General features: G+C 36.0%; 1 protein-coding gene across 2 annotated transcripts in view; it reads left to right on the top strand.

The window, feature by feature from the left end:
• CEP152 (centrosomal protein 152) overlaps window positions 1-15,841 on the top strand; it is a 74,101-nt gene extending 58,260 nt beyond the window's left edge. Inside the window, exons 22-28 of one of the 2 annotated variants that reach the window (XM_023227232.2) lie at window positions 1,613-1,733; window positions 5,430-5,597; window positions 8,795-8,891; window positions 9,448-9,551; window positions 11,681-11,834; window positions 12,076-12,179; window positions 14,509-15,841. In XM_023227232.2, coding sequence (XP_023083000.2) covers window positions 1,613-1,733; window positions 5,430-5,597; window positions 8,795-8,891; window positions 9,448-9,551; window positions 11,681-11,834; window positions 12,076-12,179; window positions 14,509-15,530 — 1,770 coding nt within the window. In that variant the 3' untranslated portion in view covers window positions 15,531-15,841. Of the gene's footprint in view, window positions 1-1,612; window positions 1,734-5,429; window positions 5,598-8,794; window positions 8,892-9,447; window positions 9,552-11,680; window positions 11,835-12,075; window positions 13,158-14,508 lie in introns of those variants that run through there. The other variant, XM_023227234.2, reaches the window with a different exon arrangement.
• The last annotated feature ends 9,524 nt before the right edge of the window (window positions 15,842-25,365 follow it).

The raw sequence follows: 25,365 nt of genomic DNA on the forward strand, positions 1-25,365 counted from the left end.
TATCTTCACTCAGGACCTTGAGATAAAGCTGTGATTATAAAGCAGTGATTTTAAATTTGTTACATAGGTGCTGTAAATGTGAGGAACTGTAATTTATAATTTATTAAATCTCTAGTTTTAAAAATTGTGCATGGAAATTAAAACAGAAAAAAATGGTTTATTAATATATAAAAATAAGTCCTCATTAAAATAACTGAGACTATCAAAAGTTTTTTTAATGGAGAGGACGCCATGAATGAAAAATACAACTTTCAAGAAAATGGATGCCTTATCAAAATATATTAATACAGTAGTTCATAACAGATAAAGCAAATATCAAATGGAACAAAATTTTCAAGCAAACTTAAGCATGTGTGTTGTCTCTTTTACCATCAAAGTCAAGTTAAAACTAAGACAAACAGGTTGCTGCTTTTCTCCCTTTTCTGTCATCTTGACTTTTCTTCCCCACCTTTGAGTAAAAACTGGAAGCACTGACTGCATTTTGGTTCAGCTTTTCTTATTCCTTTTGGCGTCAAACCCATAGCTTCTTGATTGCCTCTTCTTTATAATTGCCAACCTCTGCTTCTGTTGCACATTGTAAGTAGATTTTCTGACAGTCAATTAAATGGTTTCTCATAATCAAAATCAAGGCTTCTAGAATCAGGCATATATAATATGTTTTAAATAATCAACAAGACTACTTTCTCAGTACCACCTATTCTGTTCCTTTCTGATTTAGTAGTCATCTTAAATCTGAAAACATTGCCATAAAAATCCATTGATTTGGCTGAGCGTGGCGGCTCATGCATGTAATCCCAGTACTTTGGGAGGCTGAGATGGGCAGATCATGAGGGCTGAGGCAGGAGAATCACTTGAACCGGGAGGTGGAGGTTGCAGTGAGCCAAAATTGCACCAATGCCCTTCAGCCTGGGCAACAGCTGTCTCAAAACAAAAACCAAAAATGAAAAATCCATTGATTTAATAGCTGTATTGCCGTGACAAGGACTGGAACATAAAAAGCATTCAGTAAATATTAGTGAGGAAATGGTCTTGTGCAAGATGTTTAATTTAGCTAAACCTCAGTTTCTGTCCTTAACTTTGGCATTCAACTGGCCTTCCTTACAAAATTACTGTGTATGTTAAAGTATTTAGAAGCATATGAAGTACTATATAAATTTAAAATAAATTTTTGCTGTTATTTTCAATTCATGGGAGGCAGAGGGTTAGCATTATACTTGTCAATTAACTTGTTCCTTGGTGTAGTAAAAATGTTCTAGATTTTCAAGAACAATTCTGATTTCATATTGTCTTTCATGTGGTTTAATCACATAAACCATTAAAAAAAATCTCAAATTCACATATATAATGTACAAACCATATCTTCTGTCTGTCTCATGGCCGCCCACCAGTCGCCTGTCAGACTGTTCTAATCTGGAAAGTTTCATAGGAGGCTAGTTCCTAGCACAGTGACAATACTCATGTAACACCCTAAGAAAAATATTGGCAATAGATAGTTCAGGCAAAATTTTTTTCAGGAAGTGTTTTTTCTTTGTATTTTTAACATTAGCATTTTAAATATAAAATTGTATAAAGATTTTTACTAAGCATTAACTTTGAAGAAAATTTATTTCAGAGAAATATGGCCGAGCTCTCTAAGGATTCTGCCAGCCGGAGCACTGGCCAAGGAGTCCCTGGACCTGCTACTGGACACCATGCTCAGCCCTTGGCCTTACAAGAAACAGAAGCCGAAGCTGGTAATTGGATTTTATTCCCACCAGTCTTTGTAGCATCCATAATCACCCTTCTGAAGGGTTGCTTTGAGGATAAAAGGAGATCATAGATGTGAACAAATGTGTAATACTCCTCTGACTTAATGTCTCCTCTTCCTAGATTTCATTTTGTGTGTAGAGAATAAGGTTGATTTAGGCCCTCTTCTTCTATTGATGGTTTTCCCTCCATTCACAAGTGATTTGTGTTACAAGGAGAATCATGAGAGTTTTAATAGAGCAGTCATGTTTTTATTCCCTGAAATCAAGGATTTGACATAAGAGAATTGCCAAGTAATAGAGACTTTTTCATTCAAATTACTGAAACTAATTTCAATCACTTTTTAATGGAAATCTTTCTGAAATGTATTGCATGATTTTTAATTGATTTGTGAGTTTTTCTGAGGGCATGGGCAGTGTTTTTAATCTCTTCCTTTCCAACATATGGCAGAGTGATGAATTAATAGTTTAACTTTTCGTTAATGACTTAGACTCTTCATCATGACAAAAGAATTATTGTACTACAGTACTAAGCCCCTTGTATTCAGAGCTTACTGAGGAGTATAGGACTTATATTCCCTATTCATGGAGACTTCTGAGCTAGAAATTTGCAAATCCTTTATTAGCTCCCATCCCTTTTAGCCTATTGACCCTTTGCAACCTGCTCCTTTCCTCCCCTCACAAACGCACAGCAGCCTCTCTCTGCTGCTTATTTGCTGTTTCCATTATAACCTGGAAAAGAACTAATAATTGCCAGCACCAATCATACCTACTAAGTAAATAACCTCAGTTTCCACACATTTCTAATTCAGTAGGCAGTGTTACCAGAATCTTAGAGAATCTCTGTCTATACCATCTCTGCCTTTCTCATTGTTCACAAACCCTTTCCCCTACTTCTAGGTATTAGGTGCCTGAGAATATCTTATTGCCAATTCAGTGGATAATATTACCTTAATTTGTATTTTGCATTGTACTTTTTATTTTACGTCCTGTTTGGAATAGCCTGAGAATTCTGTTTTCATCTGTGAAGTGGGTAGAAACAAGTTTTGGATGTTATTTAGCTTTAGGAAGTCCTATAAATATAAAAGGAATTAGTTTTGGCCAAAGACAAATCAGACTATAAAAATATTTTTCTTTAGTCTTTTTTCCCTTAAAAACAAACACTTTAACAAATTCATTAGAAAGGATTAGATAATACAAAACATGTATTAAGTGATAAAGTCCTTTAAAATCCTACCACCGGGGAGAGTACCACTGTTGACTGTTTGGTTATATTCTCCTAATATCTCATTATTATTTAAAGTACTTAAAACATTAATTATGAAATACTTAGTTCATTCAAAGAATGTATGTATGCATCTGTAAGTTATGAAACCTAGCAACCAGGAACCCATTATTCAGCTTAGGGCACGGAACCTCACCAATGCTGTGGACCACAGCTCTATCCCTGCAACTTCTCCCCAGTCTGAGCTAACAAATACCCTGATTTTCAAAAATTATTCTCTTTTTTAATGTTTTAATTATGTATATGTGCCCTCAAAAAGTTGTTGCCTTTTTCTGTTTTAACATTATAAAAATGGTTTAATACTCATTATATTCTTTGTAACTTGCTCTTTTCCTGTTTAACAGCATGCTACTAAGATTTATCTGTTGATGCAATAGCTCTAATTCATTCATTTTCATTGCTACATAGTATTTCAATGTATGAATATACTATAACTGATTCATCTGTTCTGTCGTCAATGGTATTTGTGAGTTCCAATTTTACAACAGTATCCTAGATGAAAAATATAAATGCTATTTATTGTACCATTTTGATGCTTCGTTAATCCTTTAATGCTCATTAACATAAATGGCACCACTTAAACTAAAATGTCAGGAGAGAGCTAAGAATAATTTTGCTGGATCGATGACTTTACAGGAGCATTTTATATATTGGCCTCTGAGCCTGTGCCGACTTGTATTCCTGCTGTATTATATCACATACATTAATAGTCTACTTTTTAATCATTTTTGCATAGTTTAATTTTATACATTTTATATATTACTAATGACAATGACTATTATTTATTGCGTACTTGCTGTGTGCCAGCTGCTGTGCCAAACGGTTCATTTTTTAAACTCGGAAATAATTTCAAACTTATAGAAAAATAGCAAAAATAAAAATAATTGCGAAGAACATTCACATTCCCTTTAAGGAGATACACCTATTGTTGACATTTTACTTCATTCTGTGCTCTTATGTATATATGTGTATGTGAATATTTCTTTTTTTTTATGAACCATTTGAGGGTAAGTTATATATACATTGTGACCTTTTATGTCTAAGTACTTCAGACTGTGTTTTCCAGGAATAGGAATATTTTCTTGTATAACCTTAATACAGTAAATTTAACATTATTGTATTAATCCACTGTTTGTGTTCTAGTTTTGTCAATTGACCCAATAATGTCTTCTAGCATTTTGTTTTTTCTCCTCCAGTACAGAGATTTGTCTAGGGTCAGCTGTTACATTTAGTTGTCATGTATCTTTAGCCTCCTTTAATCTAGAACATTTCCACAGCCTCTCTTTGTCTTTCATGACATTGACATTTTTTAGAAATATTCTCTGCTTCCACCTCCACTTTTTTTAACAGAACTTTTCTCATTTGGGGTTTGTCTGGTGTTTCTTCATGATTGATTCAGGTTGTGTTTTCTCGGCTGGAGCACTGCAAGGGTGATATGTTGTCACATCTAAAAATGTGTGGTGTCCCTATGTCTTTTATTGGTGAGGTTACTTTTCATTACCTGGTGAAAATGTTGTCTAATTTCTTCACTATATAATTACTGTTTTTTTTTCACCCTTGCAACCGATAAGCAATCTGTGGGAGACACTTTTAAGATCATGCAAATATCTTCCCCTCATAAAAACCTTCTCTTATATTTGGCAACCAATGATGATTCTTGCTTGATCCAGTCTTTACTATGGTGGTTGTGAAATTATAATTCTTCCAACTTCCTCCCTCTATTTATCCCAGTTGGCACTAAGCATGTTGAATCAAGAATCCTTTCCTCTCATTTGCCTGTGTATTTATTATCTCTCTGTCCATCGATCCATCTACCTACCTACTTACCAACCCACCTACCTACCTACCATTCATAAAATTATTGGTATGACTCATAAATTCCTATTCTTAATACTTTATAATTCATTACTATATTTAATTAGTGCTCAGATTGTCCCAGATTCAGCTAGTGGAGCTCCTTCAAACTGGCTCCTATGTCCTTGCAACATGCCTGTATTTTTGAGTACTTTCTTCCTTTCTGGCATAGGAAGATATTTCAGTCTTATTTTGTATATACCCTCTCCTAGTACTGGAGTTAGCCATTTCTTGAAGATCCTTGACTCCTTTTAGTAGGGAATGGTATCAAGATCCAGAGCAATAGATTTCATGACTATTTTTAAAGTAGATGGTTGTATCCAGTGGTACCTTAGACAAGTTGAGTAATATGCTCCAAGTCACACAGCCAGTAAGCAGTAGAAACAGTACGTAAGCCCATGTCTCTATATCTTAAGCATCACACTCTTTCAGTCGTGCTGTAGCCTTTAGTCATGAGTCATCTGCTTTTCTTTCCATCTTTTCTTTTTTATTGGTAGTTCTTAGTCTAAACTGATATAAAAGTTTTCTGTCATTAATTTTTGCAGATAAGAAAAAGATCCTTGAAATTAAGGATTTATGCTGTGGACACTGCTTCCAAGAACTTGAAAAGGCAAAGCAGGAATGTCAAGATCTGAAAGGAAAACTGGAGAAATGTTGTAGGCATCTTCAGCATTTAGAAAGGAAGCACAAAGCTGTAGTGGAAAAAATTGGAGGTCAGCATTTAAAGTAGCACTGCTACCAATATAAATCTCTTTGATCCTTGTTGAAATGTTCAAATGTGACATTTTAGTTAATGTGTGCACTGATCCTCTTTTGGGATTAATGTAAACTAATTTGGATCTCATTTTTACTAATCAAATTATTATTACAAAACTCAAAAGAGGAAGATTTCAGCTCTGATTAAAAGGTCACATTCCTTTCTCCCTTTCTTGATTGAACAGATGTTGAGGGCCTAGTATGCGTCAAGCAGGCTTCTAAGCACTGGAGATGCAGCAGTGAATAAATCATACAAAATTCCAGTTCTGGTGGAGATGTGTTCCCTTCCTTCAAGAAGCTTTTGGTTAAGTGAGGAGATCTAAAAACAGATTAACAAATAATTAAACATTGAATGCTGTTGGCAGTGTGTACTTAAGAAGAAGGATTGTTAGTTCTACCTCTTATTAAAGTTAAGAAAGGTTTGACTAAGCCTTGAAAGACAGGTGTTTGCCAAGGAGAACAGCGTTTGAGATAGAGGGAAAAGGCATAAACAAGGGCATGAGGGTCTGGACTGGCCTTCGTCTAGTCCATTCATCATAATGCTGTGAGGGCATTTGGAAAGGGATATCTTCTACCATTTCTCATTGCCCCTCCAAAGAAGGGAAGTTTTGGGGCTTAGATCACTGCTCCTTCTTACCTTTCACTGTTGCTTATAGCCTATACGCTCTACTCTTTACATTTGAAGTGCTTCCGATTCCTGAGCTGGTTCTATTTCTTTTACTGCTGGACCTTCGTTGCATATAATGTTTGTATTCTGTCCTGTACTTTTTCCCAACATTCTTTGTAGTCTTACTCTCTTCCTTTAGGATTCAACTCAGAAGATGCTTTATCTGCAAAGCCCTCCTTGATTTTCCCTCATCAGGGTGAAGTGGGCTGCTCGTATGCGGCCCTGTAGCATTGGCTCTTCCTCTATTATCACTATTATCATTCTGTATTTTAATTGTTTGGTCACTTGTCGGATACCTTCTCCACATTCTCCAAGAATTTTCTGAGGAGAAGGAATATGCCATATCTTGTTCATCCTAATAGCCCTGGTGCCCACCCCATACCAGATAATAAATGTTTAAATGGACAAAAAAGAAAATGCCAGGGTCCTAAATAATGGTGTCCATTCAGAAAAGACCAGCTTAGTAAGTTTATTTTGTACATCCACTTCTTCCTCTTGCCTGGACCCTGGCAATAATCCCCTGACTCTTTATGCTTCTAGTCTTAGCTCCTCTAATCCATTCTGCATAGGGTAGCTGAAGCAACCTTTTTAAAAAGTGAATTGAAACATGACACTCCTGCTTAAAGCTCTTCAGTGGCTTGCCATGGCCTTCAGTATAAAACCAAAACCACTTAGTTTAACAGGGTTTAAAAAGATCTTGATCCAGCGCCTGCCAGCCCCTCCAGCCTTGTCTTCCCCTAGCTGTCTTAATTTCTCTCAGTAGAGCCATAGCATGGATTTCATTGTTTTCTCCCTTCGCCAAAACATGCTGATCTCATTTGGCCGGCTAACCCCTACTCATCTTTTCCCCAATACATTATTCCTCAGGGAGACTTTGCTAACCACTGCAGACCTGTTTAGTCCTCCTGTTACACACTCCCCATAGTTCCTATGCTTTTTATAACATTCACCATCCTTGTAATTATTTGCTGTCTGTACTTCCCTTTGGAGAGTAGACTTTATAGCAATAAGGATCAAGTCCTGTTCCAGCACTTAGCACAACAGCTGCATCATAGCACAAGTTGGGAAATATTGCTGACTAAGAGAAGCCACCTGTAACTACCGCTGACTGCTTATTACTAAGGCACTTATTACTCTTATTACTTATTATTAAGATATAATAATTACTTGAAGGCCGGAAAGGGTTTTAAGAATTTGAGATTAAAAATTTAACAACTGCAATTCCTTTTGTGATTACTTAGCTCTTCAGTAGAGGCCAGGAGAGTAAATCAGTTATTTGTCCTACTGTAGATGTATCTACAACATAGATATGTTAAAATATGATGAAAACCAAGACAATTTGTTTTACGTAATATGGCAACAAGGGCAGTTGGATATGATTATTATTTATAAATAATATTTAGCACCATACTCTTCTACACAGTGCTTTTTGAAGCTGATATCTTTTAAAACTCATAGACTTGCAAATGAAAGAAAGTTGATATATCACTCAAAACAACGAGCTGATACAAAGGGTCAGGGCCAGAATTTAAGCCAATAGTTTGAAATTTTTTCTTAATATAACTTTAGTAGGTTATTATATCTTTGCTATTGAGATCGCTTCTTTGTTTCTTAAATTCCATTTTTCCACTCTCTTGGTAGTGTTTATTGAAAAATAGATGGAGTGGGAGTGAGTTGTTTAAAACAAAAAGTTATATCCATCACCAGGGGGAATAGAGTAATTTTGTTCCTCAAGTTATGGTGTGTTGAGAGGGTGGCATCATAGGAAACACAAGATGCCATGTTCACATTTATATTGGTATTTCCAGGCCTTGTGTAGGTGTTGTGCATTTGTTGTTTTATTTCTATTATAATCTGTAAGTTAACATGTGAAGAAAGGTTCAGAAAGGTTACTTTTTCCTAGACTTATCCACCTTGTAAACAGCAGAGTTAGAATGTAAACTGATGTCTTTGACTCTGAAATTCATGCGTTTTTCCTTCATATCACATGGATTCTGTCAGTCTCCTCATCCTCTTTTTAAAAGTTCAAAGAATTGAAAATCTTACATTATTTCTGAAAAATAGACCTACTTTAGGTTAATTTTCTTTTTGTTTTATGTTGAGGTGCATGTTCAATGTTCATTTATATGAGCATAAACTGTCTACCAGGATCCACAGGGAACATGGAATTAGAAAACCTAGTAGGTTTCTACAGAGCTTCAGTACAGTTGGAAAACAAAACACAGGCATCTGAAACAGTTGAAACCCAATTCCAGGACAGTGTGTAACCCAAAGCAAGAAGAAGATGGGATACAGATTTTAAGTGCTGAGAAAACAGAGCAAAGGAATGGTCTGACTAGGGTTTCTAAGGGAACAAACATTACAGAAGAGCGACTGGAAATTACACAGTCTCCTCTATAAACCTTTGTAGTGGGAACTTAAGGGAAAAGAAGGCTTAAAAAATTTTAACTGTCTAATATACTATAAACTATAAACTTTCTATTATAGAAGAGAATAATAAAGTTGTTGAAGAATTAATAGAAGAAAACAACGACATGAAGAATAAATTGGAAGAACTGCGAACGCTTTGTAAAACACCACCAAGGTATGCTTTTACTATTTTAAACTGCTATTTTAAAGAAATCTAAGTACAGGTATCTTTAAATTTTTTTAAGTATCAATTTTTTTGGGTTATACAGCAGAAAGTATAAAAAAGAAGAAAATCCCCCAAAACTTTATTTCCTGAAGATACCCTCTAGTGACCTCTTGTTTTATATCATTTAAGCCTCTTTCTACACATACTCCACGTGCACAATGTGTTTTTAAAATTGAGACCCTAGTATAAGGTATTTTGTAGCTTTTTATTAATATTACTAGATAAGCATTTCTCTGTGTTATTAGATATTCTCCTACATATGTTTTTCAATACCTGCATACATTTTCATGTGGATTTACCATTATTTATTGAAGCAACCATAACATTTATGTCATTTCCATTTTTCCCCTATTTTAAATAACTGTATAGTGGACATTCTTTTATGCTAGTTTTTTTTTAGCACTTCTCAGTTAATTTTATTAGAGTATATGGATACATACATATTTTTCAAATGAAATTTTTCACTTAGCATTTCTGTTTTTGTAATCTTTGGTTTGTTTTTTAGGTCATTGTCAGCAGGAGCCATTGAAAACACTTGCCTGCCATGCAGTCGGGGAGCCTTGGAAGAACTTCGTGGGCAGTACATTAAAGCTGTAAAAAAAATTAAACGTAAGTCCCTAAGAGATTCCCAAGATTTTAAGGATGGCTTGGGCCTTTTTTATTGTGGCTGTTAAAGTAAACTCAGAGTTTACCAGCAGTAGGACTTTTAGGGAATTTTCCAAATTACCTTTTTCTTCAATCTGAGAAGAGATTATTGACACCTTTGCAAAATTATGTAGTCATTGATCATTTTGCCCAAATAATGTCTTTTGGAAGTAACATGAGAATAGTCTTATGTTTATATTGTTGATTGTCTTGTTTCTTTTTGGATACTAATATTAAACTGAAAATTTAATAATCTTACAACTTAACTAATTTGTAGTAAAGAAAATGTCACATGGGTTTTAAATGAGCAATTAACTATTACTTCCTACCATAAGCTTCTTTTTTTTTTTTTTTTTGAGACAGAATCTCACTCTGTCACCCAGGCTTGAATGCACTGGTGCAATCTTGGCTCACTGCAACCTCCGCCTCCCGGGTTCGAGTGGTTCTTTGGCCTCAGCCTCCTGAGTAGCTGGGATTACAGACGTGTGTCACCACGCCCAGCTAATTTTTATATTTTTAGTAGAGACAAGGTTTCACCACATTGGCCAGGCTGGACTTGAACTCCTGACTTCAGGTGATCCACCCGCCTTGGCCTCCCAAAGTGCTGGGATTATGGGTGTGAGCCACTGCACTCGGCCTCCTACCATAAACTTTTAAGGACTTGGAAGTGGATCTAGTTAGCAGTTGTTCTGTTGTTTCTGGTTATTGTTTCTCGTAGCTATAAATTTATCAAGTCCTTGTCAGTACCAGGTTGTGCCAGCATATCGTGTAGAGCATTCTCCTGATGTGTGTTTTCCCTGTTTTGAATACGTCTTGGTTTTTAATTACAAAATTGCGTAGAATGGATATATGTCCCAAAACAATAAGTAGCGTTTATATAGGAAAAATGTATATTAGCCTCTAAAATTACATTTCTTTTTAACAAAAAGAGCAGGAAAAGTCTGAAGTTTCGTATATAATTGGTAGATTCAGAATCACGTGTAAATGTTCTGCAAAGCTCATTCGGTATTAAGAAGGGAATTTGCTTCTCTGTTGTTACTGGTGCTAACAAAGGGCATATTGCTATAAGCAAAGCAACTTTTTGTTAATAATATATTAATTGGGCAGTGGAATTTTAAGAATGTTTTCATCCTAACATGATAACCTGTATATTATGTTTTAGTTATTTTTTAGAAAGTTGTTTGGAGGTTTTGTGTTGACATGTACTCCATTTCATTTTCCATTTCAAATAATGAAAAATAGTCTCCCAGTGAGTATTTTTGCATAGAACTGCTGATTTTCAGATGCTTACTGACATTCAGAGGGAGATTCCTGTGTGAATTGGCATCCTTACTATAACAGAGATGGTGAAATTCTAGATGTAGGATGTAGTCTTGGATTTATTTAAAAAAAAAAAAAAAGTTAGCCTTAGCTAATAGTTAAAAAACAAACAAACAAAAAAAAACTTGAAAGCTGTGGGCTATGTTTATATGTAAATTTCAGAGGCCAACTGTAAGTCCCATCACCCTCCTTGTAGTCTCATTTTGTACATATCTCTTATGAATTGTAATATTGTATTTAGTTAGATGCTCCAAAAGTGCTGCTGCAAGAATTTTCAATAAATAAGGGAACTTAAATTTTCAGAGCACGAGAGAAGAACGAGTCTCTCCAGCTCATACTGCCTCCTTTTCTTCTGTCTTTGTGTTTGCTTTTTCCTTTCTTTCTGCTTAATCTTTTCTCTATATTTTATATTTCTCTTTTCCTAACTGGACATAATGTACAATTGAAATGCTAAGTTTCTGTGCCTCATATTTACGGTATTTTCTTCGCTAAGTGTTTTAGAATATGACAAAATTTAGCTGGGGAATATGCCATGTTTCCTTACTGTATGTAGCTGTTATCGTTCCGAAAGAACTTATAGAGTACTTCTCATTTGAGTCTACCAAAATGATGATCTAAAATATTCCATTTTAATGACTGTGTAAAGTATAATGTTTAAACTATACTTATAATCACTTCATCTACCAGAAAATTGATCTGAAGTCTGCCCCTCCTGTTTCTGAAAAAGTGCTAATAAACATACATTCTGTGGGCATTTTCTCACTGCCCTATAGGTGACATGCTTCGTTATATTCAGGAGAGTAAGGAACGAGCTGCAGAAATGGTAAAAGCAGAGGTATTGCGAGAACGTCAAGAAACCGCCCGAAAGATGCGCAAATATTATTTGATTTGCCTCCAACAGATTTTGCAGGATGATGGAAAAGAAGGGTGAGTTCAGTCTAAACAATGTGTCCTGAGATTACCAGGACAACATGTTGTAATTTTTAAAGCAGTTTCCTTAACCACTAAATGAACTATTTCTATATGATTAGCCATAGGGGTTAAGAGAAGTTTATGGCTGTGCTACCCGAAATGTTGGCAGAGCCAATAGGAAAACAGAAACCATGGGGCTAAGGCAACTCATTTTTTCCTTTAAACTATATATTTAATGTTCTGGAATTCCCCACAGGGCTGAGAAAAAGATTATGAATGCTGCTAGCAAACTTGCTACAATGGCAAAATTGCTGGAAACACCTATTTCTAGGAAGTCCGAGAGCAAAACTACACAGTCAGGTATGTCAAAGTGAGTCACCAAATGGTTTTTCTATCTCTTCTTTTTTAGCTACTTAATATTTTCAGTATGAAAAAGGCAGGGAAGGTAAGGAGTGAGCGTTTATTTATGAAGTTGTGTATGTTTTAGTTAAACTGGAAGTTTACACAGAAAGAGTGCATAGTTTCCGATTCAAGTAGGCAAACTGAGCAGGCCCACCAGCTTTCTATTGCTGCTTCCATCCCTCAAAATGATAGAAGAGAGTTTCAACAGCAAATAAAGAATGAGAAAAATAAGAAATTATAAGTAGATTTTTAAAAGTTGCAATGGGCCAGTCATGATGGCTCATACCTGTAATCCCAGCACTTTGGGAGGCTGAGGTGGGAGGATCCCTTGATCCCAGGAATTTGAGGTTGCAGTGAGCTATGATTGTGTCACTGTACTCCAGCCTGGGTGACAGAGTGAGGCCCTGTCTCAAAAAACAACAACAACAAAAAAAAAAAACAAAAAGAAAAACTTGTAGTGGATAGACCAGAAGCTACAAGAAATCCCTGAGAGAAAGAAGACAGTATAGGATGGAAGATGGAAACCTCAGTTCAAAACCACCAGGAGATGACAACTGCAAGTAGGAGCAATATCAAAACTGTTCCACATATGAGGGTGATATGTTCCAGGAGAAATAGAGGGCCTAGGGGATATGAATGGGGTAATTAGTTGATGTTCTAAACCAACAGCAACCAGGTAGGGTTAATCCTCTCTTTATTTCTTCTTCTCCCCTCCCTTCCCCAACCTCAATATTGAGCTGGGCAACAACAACAGGAACAAAGAATCTGGGAGCAGTGCAGTGCTCCAGGTGGCTAGCCATATCAAGCAGGAAATGGGAGCCCACGTGCCTTGGGAGGCTGAGATGGGAGGATCACTGGAGCCTGGGAGATCAAGGCTGCAGTGAGCTGTGATTGCACCACTGCACTCCAGCCTGGGAAACAGAGCAGACCCTGTCTTAAAAAAAAAAAAAAAAAAAAAGTAAGAGTAACCAACAAAGACATAGAACGTATAACTTTAAAATTGGTAAAGGAAAAACTTGGAAAAAAACATTTTCAATCTAACAAAATCAGGAAAGAGGAAAAAACCTAGAAAGCATGGGTAAGTAGGACATAATAGTAGTTTGAAACATCAACAATCACACTAAATATAAATAGGTTAAACTCAGTTATTAAAAGACCACAACTTTCAAATAGGGTTTTTAAAAATACGGAAATCTGCTATTTTTACAAGAAGAACATCTAAAATTAAAAATCAGGGGATGGAGAATGATATACCAAGCAAATGCAGTGTTGATATTAGATAAATTATAGAGGCAAATGAAAGATTAGATAAATTAGAGTTAGCATTAAAAGGGACAAAGGTGATAGTTCATAGTGATAATGGAATAGTCTCCCAAGAAACTATAATTTTTTTCTTTCTGTAGATAACACAGCTTTATATAAAGCAAGAGCTGATAGAAATACTTGAAAAAAACTGTAAATTCCCAATCACACTGGGAGATTTTTAACATATCAGTGGGGAAATGGGGTTTTTGAACCTCTGGAAAACTTGAAGCTGAGATTGTTCAGGGGTCCGTGAGTCTGATGTTGGTAAACATTTCTCATGTACAAGCCAAAGATTATTTGTATAAATTTTGGAAAGGCGATGTGAACCCTAGGTATGAAAAGGCAGTAGCATATAACAAGAAAATAATTTTCTAGATCTGGGGCAGCAGTGTGGACATAATGTCCCCAGTAGAGAAGCAAATCCTTTTCATGGACTCTAGGGACCAGGGCTTGCTACTCTGAGATACAATGCCTCTAATTTCATGCTATGTGGCTGCTTGGTCTTTGATCAGATTTAGTGTCTTAGGTAATTAAATCAGAAAGTCTATTTAGCTATTCTAGAAGTGTATGTGTAGGTATTGGGTGGGTGGGGTTCTTTGAGCAAACTTGTCAGAAACTCCATTCTTGATAACAGAATCAGGGCAGGATTGAAAACATTGTGGCTAGATCTTGAAATGCTATAGCATCTATTGCAGAAAATGATAGGTCAGGTGCATAGCAATAATAATAATATGTCAGATTTTAGTAACAAAATTACCAAGCTTTATCTAGTGGATATATGTAAAAGAATATTTTCTCATGTCCAGCATTGATGTATTTTGTTTAAGAATGATTACAGATTATAAGCATTCTTTGGCAATACAATATAAAAACATAAATTTTTTCTTATTTTTAATTTTTTTTTATTTTTTGGTTCAAGGATTCCCTTTAAATATTAATTTTCTCTTAATTTCGTGTTTCCTTGCACTGCCCCTAACTTCAGAGATGCTGGTTGGAGTTGAAAAATCAAAAAGAAATGATGTGAATCAGAAAATACTATGTTGTATTGAAAGCAAATCAAATAGTGTAAACACCATCACCAGAAGTGTGTGTGAACAAGCTCCCAAGAGGAGGGCAGCTTGTAACTTACAAAGACTGTTAGAGAACTCAGAACATCGGAGCATAAAGCATGTGGGATCCAAAGAGACACATTTGGAATGCCAGTTTGGGGATGGTAGTTGCAAGCACCTACACAGTTTGCCAAGGAACGTTTCTCCTGAGTTTGTTCCTTGCGAAGGTGAAGGAGGCTTTGGTTTGCACAAGAAGAAAGACCTACTCAGTGATAATGGTTCTGAATCACTTCCACATTCAGCTGCGTACCCCTTTCTTGGAACCTTAGGAAATAAACCCTCACCTAGATGTACCCCTAGTCCTTCTGAATCAGGATGCATGCATATAACCTTTCGCGATTCTAATGAAAGACTTGGTTTAAAAGTATATAAATGCAATCCACTCATGGAAAGTGAAAATGCTGCATCTAAGAAAAGTCAAGGTTTGGATGTTCAGGAACCTCCAGTAAAAGATGGAGGGGACCTTAGTGACTGCTTGGGCTGGCCTTCCAGCAGTGCAACCTTATCCTTTGACAGTCGTGAAGCATCATTTGTACATGGTAGGCCACAAGGAACTTTGGAAATACCAAATGAATCTGTTAATTCCAAACAGTTTTTACCATCCGGTTATCTTTCAGACACGGAGAAGAGTAATATGATTTGTCAAACAATGAAATGTCAGCATGATCAAACTCCATACCTGTCAGAAGAAACCACGTATTTGGAGCCAGGAAAGATCAGTGTGACTCGTGGACACCCATCTCATCATAAGGCTGATAGATTAAAGTCAGATTTCAAAAAACTGAGCAGTACATTACCATCTTCAGTGTGTCAGCAGCCTTCAAGAAAATTAATTGTTCCACTATCTAGCCAACAAGATAGTGGCTTTGATAGCCCATTTGTTAATCTAGACTAATTATGGTACGGTATTTAAGAAGAATCATTAATATATTAAGAAAAATGGAAGGGAAGACCTCATACTGAAAAAAGTTGTGAGCCCTGCCTCTTTTGAGATGTTTTAATAACATCCGTTATATGAGTAACGCATTCTCCTAAAATTACTTGAGATATTTATATTGCCTTAATATTCCAAAGGCCTGATGGTGTATGTATAATCTGCTTTTGTGTGGTGCTTACTTTTGGTTGCTAAACCATCTATTTTTATACTTATAAATTGACTCACTCTGCAGTGTTAACTTATTTAAATAAACTTGCATATGGTCTATATGATTGTTATGAATTATTTTGTAGTTCAGAATACAGAAATGTCATATTGGCATCATGTTTGAAATTCACCCAGAAAAAAAACACAAATTTTGATGATTTGTATGTATTAGTCAGATTTGGTTTTTGAAATTAAGACTATAAACTTAATCTACATAGACTTTTCCTAGAAATATCTACTCAAAATTTTGATCTTTGTTTTCAGTTAGAGAAAAGATTTTTTCCAGGGTTTACTACAAAATATGTAGCTGTGTCCTGGTTTTATTATTTAAATATTAGTCTGAATTTTTTTAGTTCTTGCATTATTTCAGATCACCTGTGACATCCAAAAACTTTGTCTCTTTTATGGCTTCACATTTGTTTTTTCATCTGAAACACGACCTTTTGAAAAATGGAGATAAGTTTTGTCATGTAGCAAAAAATGTAAAACGATTAGAATTTTGCATTCATTTATAGTGCAGAACTGGTTAATTAATGCTCTAGGTTAAAGGTTATAATTCTAAACTGAAGAATACTTGCAGAAATGAATGACTACCTAAATATCATTGTTTTTAGGTGAATTCTTTTTCAGATCCCTAGCGATGGATATGAACATTTAGCTGTATGCAAGTGCTTCCGAAAACAGTTAACTATAGCTTTCTCTCACATAACCCACACCTACTATATTATGGATTGTATTTGGGGGCTAATGTAGTGTATTTTTCCACCTAGAGCCAGATAACTTAGGTGGTGATGGAGTGATGGCAAGATGCATCCTCCGCCTCCTGATAACCATCTCTAAAAGCAAGAACCTAGAAGGAAAACTTTTTGGACTTGGAAAGCTCTGTCACCTTAACTCTTGACCAGGGATAAATAAGTCTAAAAATTGGCCCTGGACTTCAGTGCTTGAATTTACATACAGCTATAGTAAGGAACAAACCATCTTGTCAAAGTCTCGCTTATATTCCTGAAGATACAGTGCCCCTTCTCCAACAGGCTGTCATCATCTCTCACTCTAGAAGTGAAAAAACTCTAGAGCAGCCAAGTGTATGCTCACTATGGATCTAGTTGGTGCTTGATTGTTTTAAGCCCTGGTTTTTACTAAACTTAGAATCTAGGCTCATTGCTCACCTACCTTTTCCACTTGGTTCAAAATCTATGTCAGTTATTTAAACTCTCAACATTAAGGTTGAAATTGGAAGTCCTCTTGCTTTCTTCTCCTTTTAGAGTATCCTCAATCTTTTTTGATAGTTATAATCTCAATAGGATTAAGTTACTTTATGTCATATATCCTACATCCAATTGGTTGGAGATAGGGTGTGGTATAGGGTGTATGTCATAAAGTAACCTAATTCTATTATAATAAATTAATAAATATGAAGGTATCAACTTATTAGTGTGCAAATGAAGGGACTACACAACCAAACTATGACTAGTGATGTACATTGGTTTGAAAGGTCATGGCAGAACAAAAAGGAGGCAGGAACCCTGTAGATATCATGATCACATAAATCCCACTTTGTCATGATATTTAGTCCTTTTTTTAATGTTGCTCGATTTTTATTTTATTTTATACTACGTTAAAGATTTTCATGTGTATGATCATGAGGGATATTGACCACTTGTTTTGCCATGCTCTCTGTCTTCCTTTGGTAAAAGGGTAATACCAGTCCCATAGGATTAGTTGGAAAGTGTTGCCTTGCCTCTGTTTTCTGAAAGAATTGGTGAGTATTGGTATTATTTCTTCTTTGTATATTGGATGGAGTTTACTAGGTGAAGGCATCTAGCCTGGGCTGGTGTTGGGGGTGGTACAGGAGTGTGTATTTTGAGTAATGTATTTTCTTGTTATAGAGCTATTCATAATTTCCATTTTTTCTTTAGTTAGTTTTGGTAGTTTTTGGTTTTGGAGGAATTTGGCTGTTTTATCTAAATTGTCTAATTTGTTCACACAGTTGGCCATAGTATTCTCATAATCCTTTAATTTCAGTAGGCTTGATAATGATGTCCCCCTTTCATTCCTGATTTTGGTATTCTGTGTCATCTCATTTTTTTCTTAGTGTATCGAAAGGTTTATCAGATTTGTTGATTTGTTTTCCCCCAAAGAACTTTTGGGTTCTTCTCTTTTCTCTTGTTTTTTTTTTTTTTGTTTCCAATTTCATCGATTTTTCCCTCTTCCTTCTGCTTGCTTTATGTCTAATTAACTCTTCTTTTTTATTTATTTATTTATTTATTTATTTATTTATTTATTTATTTATTTATTTATTTTCGAGATGGAGACTTGCTCTGTCACCAGGCTGGAGTGCAGTGGCGTGATCTGGGCTCATTGCAACCTCTGTCTCCTGGGTTCAAGCAATTCTCCTGCCTCAGCCTCTCGAGTAGCTGGGACTACAGACGTGTGCCACCATGCCCAGCTAATTTTTGTATTTTTAGTAGAGACGTGGTTTCACCATTTTGGCAGGGCTCTTCTTGAACTCCTGACCTCAACTGATCTGCCCACCTCAGCCTCTCAAAGTGCTGGGATTACAGGCATGAGCCACCATGCCTGGCCCTTTATCTATTCTTAAAGTGAAAGTTTAGGTTATTGATATGAAACTGTTCTCTATTGGTGTAGATGTATAAAGCTTTGAATTTCTCTCAAAGCAATGTTTAAGTTGCGCCTCATATGTTTCGATATGTTGTATTGTTGTTTTCATTTAGTTCAAAATGTTTTCAAACTTCCCTTGCGATTTTTATTTTGACCCACAGATTATTTAGAAGTATGTTACTTCATTTCTTAGAATTACAGATTTTCAAAGTTTCCTATTTATTTTTAATTTACTTGTTTTCAGAGAATATACTTTGAATGATTTCCATCCTTTTAAATTTCTTGAGACTTGTTTTATGGCCTGGCGTATGGCCTATTCTGGAATGTTTCACTTGCACCTGAAAAGAATGTATATTCTGCTCTTTTTGGATGGAGTGTTCAAAAATGTCAGTTAAGTTGGTTGATAGCATTGTTCAAGTCTGTTATAGCCTTGCTGATTTTATTCCTATTTGTTCAACTGGTTATTAAGAGTGATCTCTGGCTGTAATTGTTAAACTGTTTTTTCTTTCAATTCTGTGAGTTCTTGCTTCATGTATTTTGAAGCTTTGTTGTTAGGTATATATACCTTTATATCTGTTATACCTTTCAGATGAATTGGCCCTTTATTATTTTAAAAATCCCTCTTTGTATCTACTGTATTTCTTGTTTTAAAGTCCATTTTGTCTATAATTACTACAACCACTCCAGCTCTCTTATGATTACTGTTTGCATGGTACGTCTTTCTGTTTTTTTCCTTGTAACCCATTTCTATCTTTTAATTTGAAGTGAGTCTCTGGAAGACAGTATATTGCTGGATGTTGCTTTTTTTTTTTTTGTCAAAGAAGCTTTGATTGGAGTTTTTAGGTGCATTAAAATTTACTATAATTTTGTTAGGTTTGCATTTTCCATTTTGCTATTTGGTTACTGTGTATCTTTCGTTATTGAATTGCTCTTTTATTGCCTTCTTCTGCATTAAACAAATATTTATGAGGGTACCATTTTAGTTTTTTAAACCTATTTTTTTAGCTGTTTTTCTAAGTGGTGTCTCTACTTATTATTATAGGTATCTTAACTTATTACGGCCTACTTCACATGAATATTGACTAACTTCTAATACAATATAGCAACTTTGCCCCAGGTTAGCTTCATTTCCTTGCCCCTCCTTTGTGCTATTATGTCTTACATATGTATATATGTGTGTGTATATATATATATATAACCGTGTTATAATTATTGCTTTATACAATAAGGCAATATGTCTTCTAAAGAATTTAAGAGAAGAAGAAATGTATATTTATAGTCCTTTATATTTACCGACGCGGTAATCATTTTTGCTGCCCTTTCTTTGTTCCCATGGATTCTAGTTGCCAGGTCTGTTGTCATTTCCTTTCATCTGTAGTACTTCCTTTAGTATTCCAAGTAAGGCAAGTATTCCAGCAACAGATTCTCTCAGTCTTTGTTGATTTTGGAATATATTTCAAATTTATATTTGAAGAACAGTATGTGATATATTTAGAGTTCTTGGTTGACTTTTTTCCTCCAGCATTTTGAATATGTCATTCCCCTGCTTTATGTTACCACTATTCATGATGAAAGGACAACTGTTAATTCTGTTGTTCTTTATATATGATGAATTGTTTTTCTTATACTGTTTTTAAGATTTTCTCTTTGGCTTTCAACAGTCTGAGCATGGTGTGTCTAGGTCTGAATTTGTGTTTATCCTACTTAGAGTCTGTTGAGTTCCTAGGATTTCTAGATTTATCCTTTTAATAAAATTTAGGCAGTTTTTTGGCCAGTATTTCTTCAATTATTTTTTTCAGCCCTTGTTTCCCCTTTCTGGGGCTTTCATATATATTAATATGCTTACCATTGTGTCCCGGGTCTTTGAGGCACTGTGCATTCTTCTTTAATCATTATTGTTTTTCATATTGGATAATTTTATTAATCTGTGTGCAAGTGTCCTGATCCGTCTGCCATCCCAATTCTGCTGTTTATTCTATCTAGGAATTTTCATTTCAGCTATCGAAATTTCTGACTCTAGAATTTTCATTTGGCTCTTTTTAAATGGATGCATAATAGTTGTACATATTTTGAGGATACACATATTTTGATACATGCCTGCAATGTGTAATGATCAACCAGGGCAACTGGGTCATCCATCACCCCAAACAGTCACCCCTTCTTTTTATCGGAAATCTGCCAATTCCTTTCCTCCAGCAATTTTGAGCTTTACAACAAATTATTGTTAACTGTAGTTACCCTACTATACTAGAGTGGTTGGTTAATGGATACAAAAATATCGTTGTATTTGGCTTTTTTTTTTTTTTTTTTTTTTGAGACATTGTATCACTCTGTCTCCCAGGCTGGAGTGCAGTGGTGCAGTCATGGCAGCCTTGAACTCCTGGACTCAAGTGATCCTCCCCACTCAGTCTCCCAAGTAGCTAGGACTATAGGTGTATGCCACCATGCCTGACTAATTTTTTTAAAAAAATTATAGTAAGGGATCTCACCGTGTTGCCCAGGCTGATCTTGAACTCCTGGCCTCCCAAAGTGCTGACATTACAAGCATGAGCCACCAGGCCTGGCCACATTTGGTTCTTTGATAGTTACTTATTTTAAAATAGCTACAAAGCAGCTATTACAAATATGTTTTAAAAATTAAGGTAAAATGTTAAAGAATTAAAAACATGACTTTTTTTAACCAGAGATTCATCATTGATCATGTATTCCTTTTTTTTTCTTTTATTCTAAAAAAAAAAAAAATACATGTGCAGAACGTGCGGATTTGTTACCCAGGTATATGTATGCTATGGCGGTTTGCTGCCTCTTAAGTTCCCTCCCTGTCCTCTTAAGTTCCCTCCCCTCACCCCAAACCCCCAACAGGCCCTGGCGTGTGTTGTTCCCTTCTCTGTGTCCATGTGGTCTCAATGTTCAACTCCCACTTATAAGTGAGAACATACAGTGTTTGGTTTTCTGTTCCTGTGTTAGTTTGCTGAGGATGATGGCTTCCAGCTTCATCCATGTCCCTGCAAAGGACATGATATCATTCCTTTTTATTGCTGCATAGTATTCCATGGTGTATATGTACCACATTTTCTTTAACCTGTCTATCATTGATGGGCATTTGAGTTGGCAGTTAGCAAATGTCTTTGCTATTGTAAATAGTGCTGCAATAAACATATGTGTGCATGTGTCTTTATAGTAGATTCATAATCCTTTGGCTATATACCTAGTAATGGGATTGCCTGGTCAGATGGTATTTCTGGTTCTGGATCCTTGAGGAATCGCCATACTGTCTTCTACAATGGTTGAACTAATTTACGTTCTCACCCGCAGTGGAAAAGCATCCCTATTTCTCCTCAGCTTCACCAGCAACTATTGTTTCCTGACTTTTAAAAAGTCACGTGAGATGACTGGCATGAGATGGTATCTCATTGTGGTTTTGATTTGTATTTCTCTGATGATCAGTGATGTTGAACTTTTTTTCATATGTTTGTTAGCCACATAAATGTCTCCTTTTGAGAAGTGTCTGTTTATATCCTTTGCCCACTTTTTGATGGGGTTATTTGTTTGTTTCCTGTAAGTATGTTTACATTCCTTGTAAATCTGGATATTAGACTTTTGTCAGATGGGTAGATTGCAAAAGTTTTCTCCCATTCTGTAGGTTGCCTATTCACTCTGATGATAGTTTCTTTTGCTGTGCAGAAGCTCTTTAGCTTAATCAGATCCCATTTGTCAATTCTGGCTTTTGTTGCAATTGCCTTTGGCATTTTTGTCGTGATGTCTTTGCCCATGCCTATGTCCTAAATGGTATCTTCGAAGGTTTTTATGGTTTTGGGTTTTATATTTAAGTCCTTAATCCATCTTGAGTTAATTTTTGTATAAGGTGTAAGGAAGGGGTCCAGTTTCAGTTTTCTGCATATGGCTAGCCAGTTCTCCCAGCACCATTTACTGAATAGGAGATCCTTTCCCCATTGCTCATTTTCGTCAGGAAAAACATGACTATTTTAAAATAGCAATGACAAGACAATATTCCCTGTTGAGTCATTGTCTTCATATTTTCATCATATTTTTTTTCTTTTTCATATATTTTTCTGGTAAATATTTTTTGTCTGGTAAGAACACAAGAAGGTAAGATATACTCTTAACAGATTTTAAGTGCACAATACAGTGTTGTTAACTATACATTCAGTGTTTTACATCAGATCTCTAGAACTTTTTCATCTTAAGTAACTAAAATGTTATACCTGTTGAACAGCAACTCCCCATTTCCCCCGACAGCCACCCTTCTACTCTGTTTCTGTGAGTTTGACTGTTTTAGAAATCTCATGTAAGTGAAATCATGCAGTATTTGTCCTTTTGTGACTTGTAGTCTTTATTCAACATCCAAGAGCATGCATAGTTTTTCTTGACAACTTCTTTCTTTGGTATAAATCAGACTGTCTGTTTCTTTACATACCCTATAAATTTGTTGAAAGCTGGAAATTTTATGTAACATACTGTAGCAACTCTGGATTTGGTATTTGTTCCCCTGGGGGTTGTTATTGCTGGCGTATTATTGTTGTGTTGTTTCATTATTTGCTTAGACTTTATCTGCAAAATCCTCTACGGTGTGTGCCTGCTGATTTTTCCAGTGTTGTTTTAAGTTGCATTTCTAGTTTTTAGCTGGTCATTTTAGGGGATTTCTATGCATCTGTATTGCTTAATTATTATTCAATTATTGGTTAAAGGTTGTATTCAAAAACCTTGAGTCAGTAGGTCTTTTTCCTCTGCTGATGTGTCTGTGCATTCAATGTTCAGGCAATTTTCCAGTCTTCCTCCACTTTACTTCCCTCTGAGCGCTTCCAGGTCTTCCTGCTCGTGTGCACATCCTCATTAGTTCGGGGATATGTGGTGGGCGTGGGCCTTCTTAGGTTTTCCCTAGATGTGCACACAGCCTCCCACTCCAGCAGAGATGTGTGGAGAGCTTAGTTAGCCCCTTATTTCTAGACTTTCTTCCTGTTAATTTTAAAATTAGTCTGCCTATCTCTTGCCCCAAATGGGGCTGCAATCTCAGACTAGCAGAGCTATGCATCGTCCCTGTTTTTGTCCCTCTAACTTTGCTGTTTTTAACTAACCCTAGTACTGGGTATGTGCTCCTTTCCTTCTACTCCAAATCAAGTGAGCCCACTGTAGCAGAGAAGCTGCTAGTGTTTACCGTCATTCCTATGCTGTCAGCACTACCTCGCTGATCGAGCTGGGGAGGGGAATGGGAGCAGCCCCTGGTAAGAACACCTCAGAGTCTCACTGATCTTCCAAAGTTCAGCAGCTTCTTAATTTTGGTTGTTTCCCTTTGGTTGATTTTCAGAGCCCTGAAATGGTTGTTTATGTTCTTTTTCCAGTTTTGTAGTTATTTTTGGGGGGCATGGGGGGGACCTCTTCACTCCAGCATCACCTGAAATTTCCTTGTTTTTATTTATTTGTTACGTACTGGAGTAATCTCTTTTCTGTATATTTACTAATTTTTTCTTTATTTTCCCCAACTTTTTATTTTGAAAATCTTCATAATCTATAGCAAATAAACACCTATATACCCTGCATTTAGATTTACCAATTGTTTACTTTCTACATTTATTTTACATTTGTCTGTAAATATACATACATATGCATATACACAGTATGTATATGTATATAAAAACATTTTTCCTTAACCATGAAGATTATTTGCAGACACCCTGAGTATTCCTTCCTAAATACTTCAGCATACATTTTCTAAGAACAAAAACATTTTATTTCTTAAATACAATTGTCTTATTTAGGGCACTGAATATTGATAAATATTTATATACATATACACTTAAAAATTTATTTTTTGTTTAGGAGATGGGATCTTGCTCTGTCACCCAGGCAAGTTGCTGAAATTATTGCCACTGAACTGAACCTTCAACTGTTGGGTTCAAATGATCATTCCCGCTCAACCTCTTGAATAGCTGGGACTGCAGGTACACGCCACTGCACTTGGCTAATTTTTAAATATTTTTGTAGACACTGTCTCGCTGTGTTGCCTGGACTGGTCTCAAACTCCTGGGCTCAAGCAATCCTCCCACCTTAGCCTTCCAAAGTGTTGAGATTGCAGGCGTGAGCCACTGTGCTCAGCCCACATACATACATTCTATATTCAAATTGCCCTAATTGTGACAATAATGTGTTATAACTTTTTTTAGATCTTTGCTGTTCACCTTCAAGCTGAGGACTTACCGCTTTTCTTCGATTATGAAAAATGCTCAGCCAATAGCTATTCATTAAACAAATATTTATGAGGTGTCAACAACTGACTGTTAATGTTCTAGGGTGATACAGTGCAGAAACTCCTGGCCACCTTTACTACCTTTGTTTTGTTTTTTTTTTAAGTCAGGTCTCACTGTGTCACCCAGGCTAGGGTGCAGAGACACAATCTTGGCTCACTGCAACCTCCGCTTCCAGGTTCAAGTGATTCTCCTGCCTCAGCCTCCCTAGTAGCTGGGACTACAGGTGCGCACCACCACGCCCGGCTAAGTTTTGTATTTTTAGTAGAGACGGGGTTTCACCATATTGGCCAGGCTGGTCTCAAAACTCCTGACCTCAAGTGATCCACCCACCTCGGCCTCCCAAAGTGCTAGCATTACTGGAGTGAGCCACCGTGCCAGGCCTGCCTTTACTACTTTTAGATACAGAACAGGTAGTACCTTACTTTTGAAGTCCTCAGGAACATTTTATGTCTTAAATGTCTTTTTTCTCTATATATTTTTTCTATCATTGTTATATGTTGGTAGATGCTGGGTCCTTCCAAAGTATAAACTTAGAATGCCATCAAGGACCTAAAGTCTGCTTTGCCATTAACTCTGTGACTTAGCTATTTCTGTGGCCTGTCTTGGGCCTCAGTGTTTGCTATTATTAAGGTTTAGGTATATGATTACCTAGAGATTCATGTAAACCAGATTTAAAAGTATGTGAAGGCTGGGCGCGG

Source organism: Piliocolobus tephrosceles, chromosome 6, assembly GCF_002776525.5.
Source record: "Piliocolobus tephrosceles isolate RC106 chromosome 6, ASM277652v3, whole genome shotgun sequence".
Lineage (NCBI taxonomy): Eukaryota > Metazoa > Chordata > Mammalia > Primates > Cercopithecidae > Piliocolobus > Piliocolobus tephrosceles.